Source organism: Rattus rattus, chromosome 8 (assembly GCF_011064425.1).
Source record: "Rattus rattus isolate New Zealand chromosome 8, Rrattus_CSIRO_v1, whole genome shotgun sequence".
Lineage (NCBI taxonomy): Eukaryota > Metazoa > Chordata > Mammalia > Rodentia > Muridae > Rattus > Rattus rattus.
In genome coordinates this window covers 31,079,553-31,097,341 of record NC_046161.1, presented here as the reverse complement: position 1 = coordinate 31,097,341, position 17,789 = coordinate 31,079,553, and the positions used below count along the sequence as shown (strand labels likewise).

General features: G+C 46.2%; 1 protein-coding gene across 1 annotated transcript; it reads left to right on the top strand.

Annotated features, from left to right (window-relative positions):
* The first annotated feature begins 26 nt into the window (after positions 1-26).
* Positions 27-16,600, top strand: Ddx25 (DEAD-box helicase 25). Its single transcript, XM_032910398.1, is given in 13 exon segments — positions 27-193; positions 764-830; positions 1,083-1,127; positions 1,640-1,648; positions 1,651-1,774; positions 4,017-4,113; positions 4,238-4,339; positions 5,741-5,855; positions 6,645-6,822; positions 11,238-11,475; positions 12,688-12,850; positions 14,952-15,140; positions 16,391-16,600. Coding segments are annotated over 13 exon segments (1,452 nt in total). The 5' UTR covers positions 27-130; the 3' UTR covers positions 16,453-16,600.
* The last annotated feature ends 1,189 nt before the right edge of the window (positions 16,601-17,789 follow it).

Below are 17,789 nucleotides of genomic sequence, written 5' to 3'. Positions count from 1 at the left end.
GCGCCGCGCCACGGGTGGTCGCGAGGCGGACGCCGGTCCCGGAGCCTGACCATTGGCCACTGAGCCGAGCCGGCGCTACCCCGCGCGGGGGTGGCAGCACGTGCCGGGGGCGAGAGCAGAGACCGCAGCTATGGCGTCGTTACTTTGGGGAGGCGACGCTGGGGCGGCGGAGAGCGAGCGGCTGAACAGCCACGTAACTGCCGCTGAGCAGGGGAGGGCCCAGGGGCGGGGGCTAGAACAGGGACTCCCGAGGGAAGTCCCCTGGGAAGGGGAGCGCCCCGCTGGCATTTGGAGCGGGGTGTCAAGTGATGGGGGGGCTGGGGTGGAAGAGCCATAGAAGAGGAGACTCCCAAAAAGGACCAACCTTTGATTTGAAAGGGCAGAGACCCCTGGAAATCCTGAGAGAATGCGCAGCTGCTAGTCCTGGCTGTAATGAGTTTTCTCCTATCCTGATTTTGACCATTTAGCAGGCTTCTCATCTTCATAGCCTCCTATCCCTTTTAGGTGTTGTAAACCACCCATCACCCAGATATTGCCCATATTCAGACTAAGAGCTCTTAAAAAGAGAGACTATGATAACTCCCATCCAATTATATGATAATTCATAAAATTACAAGGATACCTAAAATGAAATCAGTAATCCCTAACATTGCAAAGGAAGCAGTTTGGGGTGGTCTTCCCGGCCCCTGGTGTAGGATAGCACCATGCTTCTTGCTTGATGTCCTGCTTCCTAACCTTGGTTGAAATTTGTGCCTTTCAATAGTTTTCAAATCTCGTCCACCCCAGGAAGAACCTTCGTGGTATTAGGAGTACCACAGTCCCAAACATAGGTGAGTGTTGTAAGCAAGCCTGGCTTAATTAAACACTTTTTGCCTTCCCCATGCGTCTGCCAGCTGAAATAGCTTTGGCTTCGTTACTCTACACTGAAAATCCTCCACCTCCTCGATCAAGTCACTTTATTCTTCCAGGAGATGGCTCTGTTTGCATACGCTGTAGAATCTGTGGGACATTCTAAGAGTGCATTGTATATTTTTTGCTCAACATTTTTCTTTATGCTTCTTATTTCTCTTTTACTCTCTTAGACGGCTCTCTTAACACGGAAGAAGATGATGACGAAGACGATGTAGGTAGGACGCAAGTTTGATTGAACGTACCTACTAGCTTCGCTTGCTTACTTTATGATCGCGCTAACAGTGTTAATAGAATTTCCTTGAGAAAGCACTATTTTTGTTTTCTTTCTGAATGAATGCTATCGGGAAAAAAATGAAACTAGGAGGGGGTATATTTCTTTAGACTACATTGAAAACTGCAAGGTGTAGATTAAGGATTTTCAGTTTGGCAAGGACAATGTTGTAATTAGATGTTGGTTTGCACAAAGTCAGGGGTTGGTACAACAAAGCATAAGAAACTGGATCTTTGCAAAACGAGGGAATTCTCGGTGCTATGGCATTCCTTCTAGGACTTTCTTTTGTAAGGAAGATGAGAGTAGGTTGCTGTCATTTTATGTATACTGCTACTCAATAGGAGATAACGATTAACTAGATGATATTCTGACGCTTGATGCCCCCTTCTTTCTTTTTTCTTTTTTTTTTTTTTTTTTTTTTTTTTTTTTTTTTTTTTTTTTTTTTTTTTTTTTTAGTGGATTTGGCAGCAATTCACTCTTAAACAAGTTAATCCGCCAGTCCTTAGTAGAATCCAGCCACCGAGTGGAAGTCTTACAGAAGGATCCCAGCTCTCCACTCTACTCGGTGAAAACATTTGAAGAGCTACGACTGTGAGTATCTTAATTCTCGGTGTAGAAGTATGCTTATGCTACTAACATTAATAAATGACTCTGCTAGTTTACCATCAGCATTCCCTTCATTTTTAGCATGTCATATTAAAGTAGATGGTATAATTTTACATGCAATTAAAGTATATCTCAGGGAACCCTTGGATACCTAGGTTGTCCAGCAACCTGAGCACCTTTGGGTAGAAAATATTTTAATCTTGCAGGAGTTGGGGATACCCAGCCAAGCACAGCCGTGGAGTCACTCTCCGCATATCAGAATCCAGACACAGGCATCGATGGCCTAAACATTATCCCCTTAGCACTTCTTAAAAAGTGACAAGCTTTTACTTTTCCAGCCATACTTTATTCCAAGTGGTATTACAATGAGTGACTTTCTCAAATGAGTTTTCATCCCCTCGGGTTAAGATTGCCATGAACAGAACATATTCTAACAACAACAAAAAAGAAAGAAAAGAAAAGAAGAGGCGACAGATATGTGAGGCCAAACCTGGCTTACGTTGCTTGCTGTGTACCTAGGCAGAATGGACCTAGTTAGGTAGCAGCCAGCTAGCTACCCTAGACAACTCTAGACATGCCCTTTGCCCATTGTGTGAGTCAAGAGCCTGTAAGTGAACGGCTCTGGAGTACTCGTCCCAGGACTTTGCTGTGGCTCAATGTTACTTATATGTACATAGCACGCAGTTGTACTTTGTAGTAGACAAATGGTTTATGGATGTCTTCGTTGGTTACGAAGGATTGGGTTTCTGATGCTTGTTTGACCCTTGTTGCAAGGTTCTCAATCTCGAACTCCCAATATTTGGTTTCCAAGAGGAAGATATAGTAACATATGAACTTATATAAAGGAAAATATCCAACATCCCGATGCCCAGATGTTTTCTAAGTGGTAGAGAGGCCTATGATTCAAACATGGCTTCCAGTCATCCACCAAGTAGTATACCAAATTAAGAACATCCAATGTAGCCAGTTTCAGGATGGCCAGACTGGCTACACAGAAACCCTATCTAGAAAGAAAAAAAAATGAGGAAAGAACACCCAAATGTACCAGTGGCTCATGAAAAGTGTAAACATTCCAGCCCATTTGGGCTGTTCTCACTCGGACATTTTGCAGAAGAGCACAGAAAAAATGGCATTAAAAGTTTCTGCATCAGCAATATGGGATTATAGGATACTGAGTCAAAGAGAAACGATAAAAGAGTCACCTCGATCATTTTTTTTTCTTTTCTGAAAATTTCTGTCATTCATGAAAAGGAATTAAACCAAAAATGCCACTTGGTTTCCCAGGTTAATGGGAAAAAAACACTTACAGTAAATGGATATGTTCCTTTTATCAGATGAATCCTCACTACCCCACCCCACCCCCGCCCATCTCTTTAACAGAACATTTGGCTTCCGGCCATTACTCCTTCCCTTGACCAAAGCTTCTAACCTACATCATTATTTTAGTACTCCAACTTAGAGGCATGACTGTATATAGCTGGGGACAGGGCTGATGTATAAATAATGTATTTCTAAGCATTACTTTCTGTGCTTATAGAGCATTAATCTTGATGGCCAGCTTGACTGGATTTGGAATGGCCCAGGTCACACACATCTGGGTGTGTCTCTGAGGGTGTTTGCAGTACGGTTTCAGTGAGGAAGAAAGGGCATCCTACGTGTGGCTGCCACTGTCGCAGGCTGGAGTCTCTGCCTGAGTAAAACACAAGAAGGAAGGAAGCAAGCCGAGAGCGAGCAGAGTCGCTCTCCGTCCTCTGACCACAGACACAATGAGACCAGCAGCCTTACACTCTCACCAGCACGCTCTCCCCACCACAGTGGACTTTACTCCTTCTTTTTTTTTTTTTTTTTTAAGATTTATTCATTTATTATATGTGCACTGTAGCTGTCTTCAGACACACCAGAAGAGGGCATCGGATCTCTTTACAGATGGTTGTGAGCCACCATGTGGTTGCTGGGAATTGAACTCAGGACCTCTGGGAGAGCAGTCGGGGCTCTTAACCACTGAGCCATCTCTCCAGCCCAACTTCGCTCCTTCTTAAGTGTCAGGCACGGTGTCACAGAACAGTGACAATGCTCAGTTGCAAAGTGGCTCCTCAGAAGAGCACCTTTCAAGTGCATTTCTGAGGGCTGCTGGTATGCACATTAATGAGGCTACTGACCAGCAGAGGCTTTGGGAGTTTGAGAATTAATTCTGTCTGTCTGTCTGTCTACCTACCTATTTTTACAGAAAGGAAGAGTTACTAAAAGGGATTTATGCAATGGGATTTAACCGACCATCCAAAATCCAAGAGATGGCCCTCCCCATGATGCTCGCACATCCGTGAGTTTACAGGGTAGTGGTCTTCCAAGTTGGTTGTTTTTGGTTTCTTCTGTTTATAGCCAGGATCTTGTATTCCCAGTTTATGCCTCAGTTGTCTCTCTCTCTCTCTCTCTTCTCTTTTTTTACAGTCCCAGAACCTCATAGCACAGAGCCAGTCCGGCACAGGAAAAACCGCTGCCTTTGTCTTAGCGATGCTAAGCAGAGTGAATGCCTTGGAATTGTTTCCACAGGTAAGGAAGGGCTGTGGCGGAAATGATTGTAACTACAATGTTTAAGCAAGGCCTGGTCCTTCTACAAATATATGATTACTGCAGTGAAATGTAGAATAGGCCTTGCTTCATAAAATCCTAGAGCACTGGGGAGAATATGGGATAGTGGTACCCAGCACTGGCCAGGTAGCACTGCCTCCCATCCCAGCCTTGCCACCACTGCCCACTGAGCCAAGTGTCTGGGGCAAGTCAGTCAACCCGAGTCTGTTTCCTGTCTGTGAAGACAGCACTCCAAAGGCATGGCTCACCCTGGATTGTTCACACCTCACTCCTCACGCCTAGCAGAGAGCCGACACTGTAGACGATTCACTAGGCATTGAATGACGAATGAGTGAGCGAATGCTCATCTCCTAAGGTACTGTGTTTGGGATAAGTAAGCACTGAGTGATGGTGACTGCTTGGTTCCAGGGCAAGAAGGGCATCCAGTGCACCCCACTGCTCTGTCAAAGACTCTTGGGGAGAAAAGTGTCTTCCTGAGGTCACACAGAGTGGCTGGTCAAGGCACCCCGCTCACCCACCGTTCTCCTGGCCTCATTTCTTTTCACAAAAACAATCTGATACTCCTTCCCTCCAAAGGGCACTCATCAAGCTCTTTCACAGGCTGACCTTCACATGTGCTTAAAACAATAAATAAATAAAAGTCTTTCTCAAGAAGCTTCCGGTGACTCCCATAGACTGTAGATGCATATGGCGGAGGCCAAGCACAAAATATACTTTCCAGATAAGGCTACTGAAATTTATATTTCAAGTGTGGTGTCAATCAAAATTATTCAAGAGAGCCGTGCTTGAGCCCATGTGTTGAAAATGTGTGGAAACTATTTTTAGCACTTTTGTAGTGGCCTTCTCTACCGTATATCCTGCACATGACCCATTAAGTATCTCGAGTTTCTACCAACAGCATCTTCATTCAACAATCGCCGCTTCTGTGGGAGATGGCCTAGCCAATTGGGGAGAGGGGGGCGGGTATCATTTTAGCAGGATCGTATATCTTCGTAATGTGATTTGAGCAGAGCATACTGGAAGCAGGCAGACTCTTAAGAGCAAGCAAGAAGTGATATATATTGTACCAGCTGTGATTTCTCTTGCCTTCCTCATATCCTAGCTTCCTCTATCCCTTTCTCCAACCAAAGACAGTGAGCGGTAACTTGTGCTTCTATATAGCCCAAAATAAAGTAACTATTTCTTAGTCCTTCAGCACCTCCCATCTCCAGTCTGCCAAATTATGTTCAAATTAAAATGTTTCGTTCAGCCAAAATCTTGAACGTCGATTGTATGCCTCCTCCTGGGCAACATTTAATTGATCTCAGATCTGAACAGCAGCTTGTATGAACCCTCCTCTTCCTCCTCTCTTCTATCTCGCAGTGCCTCTGCCTGGCTCCCACCTATGAACTGGCTCTGCAGACCGGCCGCGTGGTTGAGAGAATGGGGAAATTCTGTGTGGATGTTGAAGTGATGTACGCCATTCGAGGAAACCGAAGTATGTACCCAGTTAGCCTGTCTTGGCTCTCTGTTAAATCCTGGCTTCACACCTAACAAGGCTGTTGTAACTCCTCGGCCTTCTCATCTCTAAAGTGGGGGAGATAGTAAAGGAAGTGGTCCAGGCTAAGCACTGGTGCAGGCCGGGATATAATGAGGACACAGCAAACAGTACAACATGTCCACATCTTGTAAGAAGAGGCCTTTTTTTTTTTTTACATTCTGCTTTTTGAGACTTGGCCCAGCTCATGCAATAGCAGGGCCAGCTTCACCACCCATCCTGCCAGTCCCTGCCCGTGCTCCCACACCTAACCAGTTTTACCACGACTGTGCCATTGTTCCATGGGCCAACAGAAATGCTGGCTGTGGTTTTGTTTGTTTGCTTTGTTTTGGTTGGTTGGTTGTTTTAGACAGTGTCCCACTATGCTGCCCAGTCTGGTCCTGAACTCATGTGAGCACGATCATCTCACTTCTGCCTCCTAAATGCCTGAGCCATAGGACTGCACTGAATCCAGCTCTGCCAAGTACAGTTTTTAAAGAGCACAGAGAGTACCGTTTCATATATATAATATATATAGCCATTGTCACCATACACCTAGAACTCTGGGATCTAGCCTGAAATTCTGCATACTCTAAATACAACCATGACTCCCAGGGTCTGCACTTGAAAAATGATACTGTACTATGATCCTGTCACCAAGGAATACGTCGCGTCACCCTGGCCCATGTCCTGTTAGAGCGAGGGGGTCTGTTTATATCTATAGGAGACTTAAAACCCCTTTCTCCACAGTTCCTAGGGGCACCGATGTCACCAAACAGATTGTCATCGGCACTCCTGGGACTGTCCTAGACTGGTGCTTCAAGCGGAAACTGATTGACTTGACAAAGATCCGTGTGTTTGTCCTGGATGAAGCAGATGTGATGATTGACACCCAAGGATTCTCCGATCAGAGCATCCGTATCCAAAGGTAATCTTCACATCCATCCTCTCCTCCCAGATTTCCAGTCCAAAGGACGAACTGTGGGTCTCCACTCCTCCTAACTGTGTTCCCTGCTAAGGTTCCTGCCGTCTTCACCTCCACGTTGACTGTGGGTAGTCACCATTTCCCCCAGCTCAGGGAGCCTTCAGACCACTGTGCTTCCTGCCTCTTGGCTTTACCTTTGCAACACAAGCTTCCAGATGAAGTGTGTGTCCTGAGTCGCACCAAGATTTGCCAATCATGTTTTACATCCTAGGCAGGATCTGCTGAAGGCTGTGTCTTAGTTAGGGTCTTACTGCTGGGAACAGACACCATGACTGAGGCAACTCCTGAAACGACAACACATAATTGGGGCTGATTACAGGTTCAGAGGTTCAGTCCAGTATCACCAAGGTGGGAACATGGCAGCATCCATGCAGACATGGGGCAGGAGGAGCTGAGAGTTCTACATCTTCACCTGAAGGTTGCTACTGGAAGACTGACTTCCAGGCAGCTAGGATGAGGTTCTTAAAGCCCACACCCACAGTGACACACCTCCTCCAACAGAGCCACAGCTTCTAATAGTGCCACCCGGTGGGCCAAGCATATGCAAACCATCACAGCTGCCTTGGAGGTGTGATGGCTAATGGGGTAGACTAGAAACACAGTGCTGTTGGAACAGGTCTAGGCCTGTATCTACTTCTAATTTGTGAGTAAATCTTACCAGTTCCCCAGGTTTCTCAACTCAAGTCACCTGAAAGTCTTCAGCTAACACGTTTCTGGGCCCCTCCTCACACGCACTGAAGGGTGTTTGCGAAGGAAGTTAGCAGTCCGCATTGCTCTTTTTTTTTTTAAATGAAGTAGTATTTACTCAATGTTAAACTCAAGAGTAATGAATGCTTATACTGAAGAACAGTGATCCCCTGCCCTGCCCATTCCCAGAACGTGCCCGTCTTTTCTGATGGTGACCTTTCATGCCTTAAATAATATGCTCACATTACTGTCCCCTGACTTCCTAGTTTAGAAAGTAGGCCTGAGTTCATTTAAACTCTGTCTTTACCCATTCCCTCTGTCTCCTCTCAGTGCTTAAATCGTAAGAGTTTGATTGCACAGACACGGGTCATATCCGTTCTGAGTACACATGCACGTGTGTGCGTGCACCCCTCCTCTCTCCCCCACAAACACACTGTTCACTTCTGGGCCAAGCAGTGTAGTGTTTATTACACACTCTTCCTCTAGAGTTCTTTATTGTCTTTTCCCATGCAATACCCTGTGTGGGGATCTTTAGCTTTTCCCTAACCATTTCATCACATCAAGTGGTCTCTTCATGTAGTCAATTCATGGATTATTATGTTTATAATTTTTAATTTCTTTTATTTTTGAGATTATAGTATAATTACACTATTTCTCCTTTTCCTTTTCTCCCCTGCAGTGTTGGAAACAAAAGTTTTTCCTCAGTTACTTTATATGCAAGCAATACTTAGCTTCCACTTCTGTGACTGAGCGGTTTCAAGTCACCCTGCTCTCCCGGGTCACTGTCAGGGTCCCCTGCTTCCTCCACTGTCAGGGTCCCCTGCTTCTCCACTGTTGGGGTGCCCTGCTTCTCCATGTCCTGCAATTTCCTAACATTTGTTGGGCCTTCATTTTCAAAGCTTGTGCCTGCAAGTTTTGGAAGTTTTCTGAGTTGTTTCTTTTCCTTGAGTGACCACCTGTCGAGAGAGCCAATCATAGGCAGTCAACACAGGCAATGAGCATCTGAAACGGAAGTAATTGTGCACCTGTTACTAAGGCAGGGTGCAATTTCTGTTTCCTGCTGTTCCGTTCTCCGTTCTCATCTCTCTGTGTTTCCAGTGTGGATGACAACATGGGTTTTCATTTGCTGTGCATCTTTCCAGAGCCACCAACAATGATGGTCACCATACGAGCACATGTCTTCATAGCTAAAGCAACAATAATGGTCACCATACGAGCACATGTCTTCATAGCTAAAGGTCTTACAAAGTGCAGACTTGAAACTGGAAAGTAGCCGAAGGCGTTGCTAATGAAAGGCTCAGGACTGAGGGGCCTGTGGGTTGGGTATTACTTGCTTTGTAAGGTGTCAGCTGCAAAGTATACAAACCATGGAGCTGTTGGCACCATTTTTGTTCTGTTTTGATAAGTGGTTTATGGGACAAATAGAATTTGCCAGACTTTATATTTATAATCTACTGTTAGTCTATATTTGGATAAGATATGAGCAGATCTGTGTTTTATTTTACTTTATGAGAATTTCATAGCTATCATCTCCATTTTTTTAAAGCTGAAGTCTCTTACTGTGCATGCATGCGTACGTGCATTGAGAAGGACTCTTTCTCCGTAGCCCAGGCTGACCAGGACTAACTATGTAGTCCAGCCTAACCTCAGACTCCAGACTCATGGCAGTCCTACCTCAGCTTCTTTAAGGCTAAGAGTACAGGGCATGTGCCTGTTGCTGGGATATGTGTGCATGAGATAAGCATGTCTGAAGTGTGGTCTATTGATGAGTATAGATTTGAAAGAGTCAGCTTCCACACTGGAAGACCTGGGCCATCTGTTACCAGCACTTCTGCATTTACTCGAAGGACATTTTATTTAGACCTATAAGTCAGGTCTCCTTTTTCCCTTTTATTGAAAATGATTCTTTTCTCACACAGTCTATCCTGATGACAGTTTTTTCCCCTATATACCCCTCCCAGTTCATTGCCCCCCACCCCCGGCCATCTACGCCATTTCTGTCTCATTAGAAAAGAGAGAACAACCAAACAGGACAAAATAAAATGTAATAGGATAAAGTAAAACACATCACTTCAAGGCTGGACAAGCAAGGCAGCCCAACAGAAGGAAAAGAGTCCCAAGTGCAGACACAAGAACCAGAGACATTTGTCCTCACACTCAGGGGTCCCATTAAAAGCACTAAGCCGAAAGCTGTAATACACACCCGGAGGAGCTGGGGCAGCCATGTCAGTCCTGTGCTTGCTGCTTCAGTCTCTGAGTTCATGTGAGCCTCGTTCAAGAGGGCCTTGTTCTCCCAGTGTCCTCCGTCCCTGTCGGCCTTACATTCTTTCTACATCCTCTCTTGAAATGTTCCCTAAACTCCAAGCTGACAGATTTGATGGAGACGTCCCACTTAAGAGTTTGAACCAAGTCTTAGACTTTCTCTACTTGGGACTCATTTTCACCAAAGAAAATTTTATATGACTCCCAGATATTTAGGTACATGGCATACATAATACCATGCATATCAAGTATTTACTGAAAATGAACCATAAACAGATTTATTTTAAACAGTTTGTTAGTAGTGCATATAAGACAATTTACATAATGATGAGATGGACATGCCCCCTATCTTTATATCAGGAATTTAATCTTGTCTGCAACAGAATATATTCAATACTTTCTGGGATCAGTTGTTTTTTTTATTAAATTGTCAGTGCTAGAAATACATTTTGTATAAGTGTGTGGTACAAATAGCAGGAATATATCTCATACCATTTTGGAAATTGCTAGAATGATTTCTCATGAAACTCAAATCAGCAACTCAGCAGTTTTAAAATCAAACAGTGCAGCAATTACAACATGCTGATTTGATGGGAACATGCTAAGGGATGTTCCTATAAGAGCAGAAATCTCCGTAAGAGCTCGTACACACACAGTGGTGACCAGTTCCAGCCGAGCACCTCAAGTAGCATGCGCAGGCACCTCGTCTGGCTTCAGTGGCACACACAGCACAAAAGTGCACATTCCACGTGCTTGGAAACACTCCAGTGAAGTCACACTATGCAACACAGACAGGATCTGCTAGAAACACCTTTGGTTCCTTACATGTTTGATTTTGAATTAATTGATGGTCGTTGGCCACTCATACCTTAGCTGCCCAGTGTAAGGGATCCAGCTGTTCCTTATGGCCAGCGGTCAAGGGTGACTCCCCTCTTGCCGTCTTCTAACCAGTAAGTTAGTGTGGTCCAGCTTAGAGTAAAAGGTTTGAGAGTCAAGGGGGGCTTCAGAACCGGTCCCTTTTACTTTCTACTCATGAGAATACTGTATAACAAGTATTTATGTTGGCTGCACAACACACACCCCATCCCATTTTCCTCCCTTTTGCGTAAAACAAATAAGTGATTTATTGCATTCCATTTGGATGTATATCCAGGGTGAGATTGCTGAATCGCACAGTAGGAGGAGATTGACTTGAATGACTCCTGACTTTCCAGAATGTTTGCCTAAGCTTTGCTCTGAGGTTCACATTCAGGGTGGTTGACAGAACGTTTGACACTGTGCATGAACGTGGAGCTGATCGCAGCACACAGCCCTGCGTATCCACAAGTCTGCATAGAGCAGCTAATGGCAGTGGCCGAAGAGTGACTGTCTGGTAGCTGGTGACAGCCATCTTCCTTCCTCTCTTTCAGAGCTTTACCCTCTGAATGCCAGATGCTCCTCTTTTCAGCAACCTTTGAGGACTCTGTGTGGCAGTTTGCTGAACGAATCATTCCTGACCCCAATGTTATCAAGTTGCGAAAAGAGGAACTGACCCTGAACAACATCCGGCAGTATTACGTGTTGTGTGAGAACAGGAAAGACAAATACCAAGCCCTCTGTAATATCTACGGTGGCATCACCATTGGCCAAGCCATCATCTTCTGCCAGGTAAGCCTGCCGCAGACAAGTGGGGGTGTGAGACAGAACCTTAAACTGAAGCTCCTGCTCCTATCAAGGTTTCCTGGATGTTGCTTAATACTGACCTCCCACCATCTTTATTTTATGTGAGTTTGAGGGGTGCTGTTCTTTTTGGTGTCATGTCACATGCTAATATGTTTGGTTTTGTCCCTACGACGTGAACATGCCAAGCCTCATAAGCAGGATCTGGAGACATATTCCTGCACTAGACTGGCATCTGTTGGCATGTGGACAGAACGGAAATCCTTTGTAGCATAAAAACAAGGTCAGCTCTGCTCCCGGATAGCCATGTAAACTAGGAGAGATACTTAGCTTTAGAATTGTCTTCTTTTTTGTCCACTTAACAAAAATGAGGAGGAGGAGGAGAAGCAGGAGGAGGAGGAGGAGCAGGAGGAGGAGGAGGAGGAGGAGGAGCAGGAGGAGGAGGAGGAGGAGGAGAAGGAGGAGGAGGAGGAGGAGGAGGAGGAGGAGGAGGAGGAGGAGGAGCAGGAAGAGGAGCAGGAGGAGGAGGAAGGAGGAGGGGGAGAGCAGGAGCAGGAGGAGGAGGAAGGGAGGGAGGAGAAGGAGGGGGAGGAGGAGCAGGAGGAGGAGCAGGAGGAGAGGAGCAGGAGGAGGAGGGAAGAGGAGGGAGCAGGAGGGAGCAGGAGGAGGAGCAGGAGGAGGAAGAGGGAGGAGCAGGAGAAGGAACAGGAGGAGGAGCAGGAGGAGGAGGAGGAGGAGGAGGAGAGGAGGAGGAGCAGGAGGAGGAGGAGCAGGAGGAGAGGAGGAGGAGGAGGAAGAGGAGGAGGAGGAGAGGAGGAGCAGGAGGAGGAGGAAGAGGAGGAGGGCCAGGAGGAGGACCAGGAAGAGGAGCAGGAGGAGGAGCAGCAGGAGGAGCAGGAGCAGAAGCTGGAGGTTGAGTAGCTGTTTCATTGTGTACATAAAGATGTCAATCAGATGGCTCCTGCGAAGAACTCTTGCAGTGTTTGTTGGCTTGGTTTTGTCATCAGCTGTGGAAGAGAAGGCCAAAGCTTGTCCGGGTGTAAGAGAACATGACTCTGAGAAACACAGTCAGCGAATCCCGTGCAATGATCTGAGACTTCTTGGCAAGCTAAGGAAGGAAGCAAAATCCTTCCACAGCTCTACACCCATGGGCAGAACAGGAGTAGCCAGCTCTGACCACTGCCTGCCTCTCTCACACAGACGCGTCGGAATGCCAAGTGGCTGACAGTGGAGATGATGCAGGATGGCCACCAGGTGTCCCTGCTAAGTGGAGAACTCACGGTGGAGCAGCGGGCTTCCATCATTCAGAGGTTCCGAGATGGCAAAGAGAAGGTTCTCATAACAACCAATGTCTGTGCTCGAGGTATGTCAGAGTTAGGTGCAGCCATGAAACGTATGCACAGTGCCCTTTGGAGTTGACTGCCGTGCAGTCGTGTGACACCGCTGTAATCAGAGCCCTGCCGCCTCCCCCGCCTTGCCTTACCTTTCACACAGTGCACAGCCTGTGTGTCTGACTTCTTCACCTGACATGCTGCTGCCGAATTTCCCCAGCTTTGCTACATGGAACAGTTGTCTTTCCTTGGGATTCCATTGATAGTTCAGTCACTTACCAGTTGGCTGTTGGAGTTGCTACAGCAAGGGGCTAACTCTGAATGCATCTGTAGTGGAAACTCATGTGCAGGTCCTTGTGTCCACACGTTTTCACTTCTCTGGGGTGGATCCCAGCAGTGGGACGGCCTTCTAAGAAACTGCACAGCTCTTGACTGTGTCTCCGCCACTGTGCTCTCCCATAGCAGTCGTCCCACGTCCCTGGCACTCACTAAGCGCATCAGCTCCTTGTTTCGTCCATTCAGATGGACATGTATAGTATGTCCACGTGGTTTGATCTGCAGTTCACTGATAACGTCAACATTGTTAGTGTCTCAGGTATATCTCAGAGTTTCAAGTTCTAAATCTACAGCCATGGGACGGGGAGTGTTAAGAAAGGGGACTGGCTGTTTTCTTCATCCTTCCCATGTCCTTGGTTGGACCCTATACTCAAACCATGTTCTCTAGGTCACTGGGAGTTTAACAAGCAGAACGAAAGGCCTGCTGTATTCACAGCAGGTACAGCCTTTGTCTTCTGGAAGCATAGCCTGCCTGAAAAGGGGTGAAGCACATGGCCCTTGGCTGGACTTCTTGCCTGGGCTCTCCAGACAGACTCAGGGCTGTTTTTTTTATTAACTTGAGTATTTCATATACATTTTAAAGTGTTATGGTTTCCGCAAACATCCCCCCTCCTCCTTATTTATGGCTATTAACTTAGTATATCAGGGCTTCCCCCTTCCACTGGTGCTCTTACTTGGAATTCAACCATGAGTATGACCAGGGTCAGTCCAGAGGTAGGCTTAAAGGTCTGGTTGGTTGGCATTTTTTTCATATAGGGTCTTGAGCCTTCAAGCTCTTCCGAACTGGATTTTTTTAAGTTTGACTTATTTAAATGTGAATGGCCATATAAAGTTTCATGGTTTCCTTTCTGGACAGAACAATCTCAGACCCTGGGGTAAAAGCTGAGAGGAGAGAGGGCAGGATCTTTACGTGGGTAGCCTGTCAGTGGGGATGGGAGGCTCAGAGAGCAAGGAAGTCTCCTAGGCAGCACCAGATGGTATTGAAGGAAGGAAAACAGTCCAGGGGTTTTTGTTTGTTTGTTTGGGATTTGTTGTTTGATTGTTGTTTTGTTATTGTTGTTGTTGTTGTTGCTGTTGTTTGTTTTGGTTTTGGTTTCTGTTGGGGACCAAACCCAGGGCCTTGTGCTTGCTAGGTGGGCACTTGACCACAGATCCAACGTCCCTAGCCAGGAGAACAGTTCAATTGGTAGGAAAGTGACTAGCCCTTGTAACTGAAGAACATGAAGAAGTGAGCCCGGAGGTGGCTTGAGGAACTTGTAACCTAGGTCCTGAGCACAAGTGGCCTGGCCTTAGCTGTGGTGACCATCCCATGAGACATTTAGAGGAGTGGGAGAAGAGATAGTGGGGGAAACATTCTGGAAGTTGTAATGGTGGAGGCAAGAGATTTAAAATATAAATAAAAGACCTGATGAGAACCTAGCCATGGAAGAGAGGAGCCGTACCCTGTAATGGGTGAGAAGACCCTGGACCCATGGCTCAGCCCCGCTGAAGTAGGGAAGAGCTTGGCCTGTAGGCTTGATGAGGGGTCCCCTCTCTCTCCCCTGTCCCCGTTCATTTATACGTATAACGTGCTTTGTACCCATTTAGATTTCTGCAGAATTAGCCTTTATTAACAGTCTTACCAGCATCACAGACACTATAGTGTGTAAGCAAACTGACATATTTTATGTCATAAAACCAGTTTTGATTTCCAGGTTTTTTTTCCCACAAGCAAGAATTCCTTTGGCAAATCCAGTTCTTGGTGGATTTATCCTAAAGAAAATATGACAACACGTCACAGTGTCTTTCCTCCCCTAGGAATCGATGTGAAGCAGGTCACCATCGTTGTGAACTTTGACCTCCCTGTAAACCAGTCAGAAGAGCCAGACTATGAGACCTACCTCCACCGTATAGGGCGGACGGGACGCTTTGGGAAAAAAGGTCTCGCCTTCAACATGATTGAAGTGGATAAGCTGCCCCTGCTCATGAAAATACAAGACCACTTCAGTAAGTAGCAGGCTTGCACATTCCAGGAGGAGCTCAGAGGCTGTGCGGACAGTGAGGGAAACGCTGCTAATTCATAGGCTCAGAGCCATAGCACAGGCCGAGGGATTACATGATTCCTTTCTGCCTGTTAAATAGAAGGTAAGGGTCAAGTAGAATTCACAGAAGCTCATTCTGCAATCTGTAGAATTTTATGCCTGTAGAGTGAATGGTACTACAAAGTAGGATTTATTGTCTCCCAACTTCCTCTCATTTATAGTTCCCCTCCTCTTGTCTAACCCTCTCAGATAGGACAGGCCTGACTTCTGAGCTCTGCAACCCTTTTAAAGCCCCACACCTAAACAAGCAGGCTCAGCTGGCCTTCTGGGGCCCCAAACTGGCAGAATGCACACATGGGAGCCTCAAGGTTTTTACCACCCGATAGCTTGCCTCCTCCCCTGCACGTGCTTTCAAAAGCCAAGTGTAGTGGCACAGGCTTTTAGTGAGAGCACTCAAGAGCAGAGGCAGGAGTCTGTGAGTTCAAGGACAGGCAGAGCTACATAGTAAGACTCTGCATTGAAAGAAAACAAACAAAAAATTCCCCCAAGCCCAAGAGAGCACAGATGTAGGGTAGGAGCATGGCAAAGAGGCATTAGGTACCATCTTCTCAGATGGAACTCTGTTGGAAGCAGTGGAAATGCTCCCCAAGAAGTGGATTCACAGAGCATTTGGAATGGAATTTGTAAAGGTTTACAGGCCTGGGCACCATCTTAACCTACTTGGGGTGGCAGGGTGAGAAGTACCCGTGAAGGCCACTACTGTTATCTGAACCCTGGGAAGTGACTACAGCGAATAGGCCTAGTCCTCACTAGCTTTTTTCTCTGAGCCTGTCTTTTGTACAAGGTGTCTAGATATGTACATGCCGGACCCAGTCCATTTGATGCTGTTTTAGTTTATTAGGGTCAGCTATTTGGTGAGTGTCCCTTACTTATCTTGGGATGTCTATACAAAATTCACAGAAGCCTTTCCCCCCTTATACAAGATTTCTCTGTGTAGCCTAGGCTGTCCTGGAACCCACTCTGTGTAGACCAGAGATGAAACTCACAGAGATCCACCTCTGCCTCCTCAGTGCTGGGATTAGAGACGTGCACCACGGCACCCCGCTTAAGAACATGCATTTTCAAAGGTGCCCCTCTCTTCAGAGCTTACCACTGGCCAGAATGAACGGCCGGGAGCTAGGATGACACTGGTTTCCTTCTCTTTCATCCTTTCAGATAGCAGTATTAAGCAGCTGGACCCAGAAGACATGGATGAGATTGAAAAGATCGAATATTGAAGAGAGAGAGGCCTTTGTTGTTTGTGGGCTGTCCTAGTTGATGTGAGAATGTTTGAGCAGAGTTTGAAGATAATGGTCTGTGTTGAGGCTCTGTCACGTGAAACTGTCACAGATAACAAATAAATGCCATGGCTCTCCTCACCTCGGACTTGGGCCTCTTTGAAACTAAATTGATTTGCAGCATGGGATCCTTTTAAATGAGAGCACAAGAGTCCTTCCAACCTGTTTCTAGGTAACAGTGTTTCTGTTTCGTAGATCATTCCTATTTATAAATCTGGCCACGAGGGGGCAGTAGAATGCCACCAACTTTTAGACTTTAACCAGGCAGGCTAGATAGAAAAGCCATCCATTTCCAAGCCTTACTCACAGACCACCCTCTCTGCATCTCCATTTCCCCATTCCCCAGCTCCCCCACCCCCACCTCCACCCCACCCCCACCCCCACCCCGTGTTCTCAGATGAAAGCATACTTTAAAACATCTAGAGAAAGAGGGAGCATTTTGTCTTTTAATATTCCGGGTAACATCCAGAACTTCTAAATATTTCCCTCTTCTGCTTGTTACTAACTTCAGATTAAAAGAAGATCCATTTTGTCATGTTATCTTATAGTCTTTAAAAATGTGACTTTGTCCTAGATAGTTCCAAAAAGTGAGCAATGAAGGTTTTAAAAGCAGCAGGGCAGGACCTGGGGAGACGGCGCAGCGGTGGTGCGAGAATGAGTGTGCGAGTACATATCCCGAGCACACACGGAAAAGCCAGACCTAGCAGAACAGCACTGCACAGAGCTGGGAGCCAGAGACATAGATCCGGGGAGCTCACAGACCAAGTCAGTGTGTCCGATAGGGCAAGCTCCAGGTCCAGTGAGACACACTGTCCCAGAAAACAAGGTAAAGAGCGGTGACATCAGCCTCTGCCCTCCACGTCCCCACAGCATCTGCACACCTGCAGGCATGGACCACCCACCCGCAGGCATGCACACTCACATACATGCACACCTACATACATGCATGCATCACACAAATCCACCAAAAAATTAAGAGCACAACCAAAGGGAGTCAGAAGTTTGTGTATAAAAATCTTATGGTAGCAAGGCATGCTGAGGTGTGCCTGTAATCCCAGCATTTAGAAAGCCCAGTCAGGCAGACTCACACAAGTTTGAGGCCAGCAGAGTCAACACAGCAAGACCTGTCCCAAAATTTAAAAAAAAAACAAAAAAAAAGCTAGTTTCAAGGAAAATTTTAATCTTCCATGGACATATTTCTATGAGCAAAAATGTTCTTAGTTTTCACATTTGCTACTTAGAAATTAAATCATGAGCCTGAAAACATGAACGGCTAG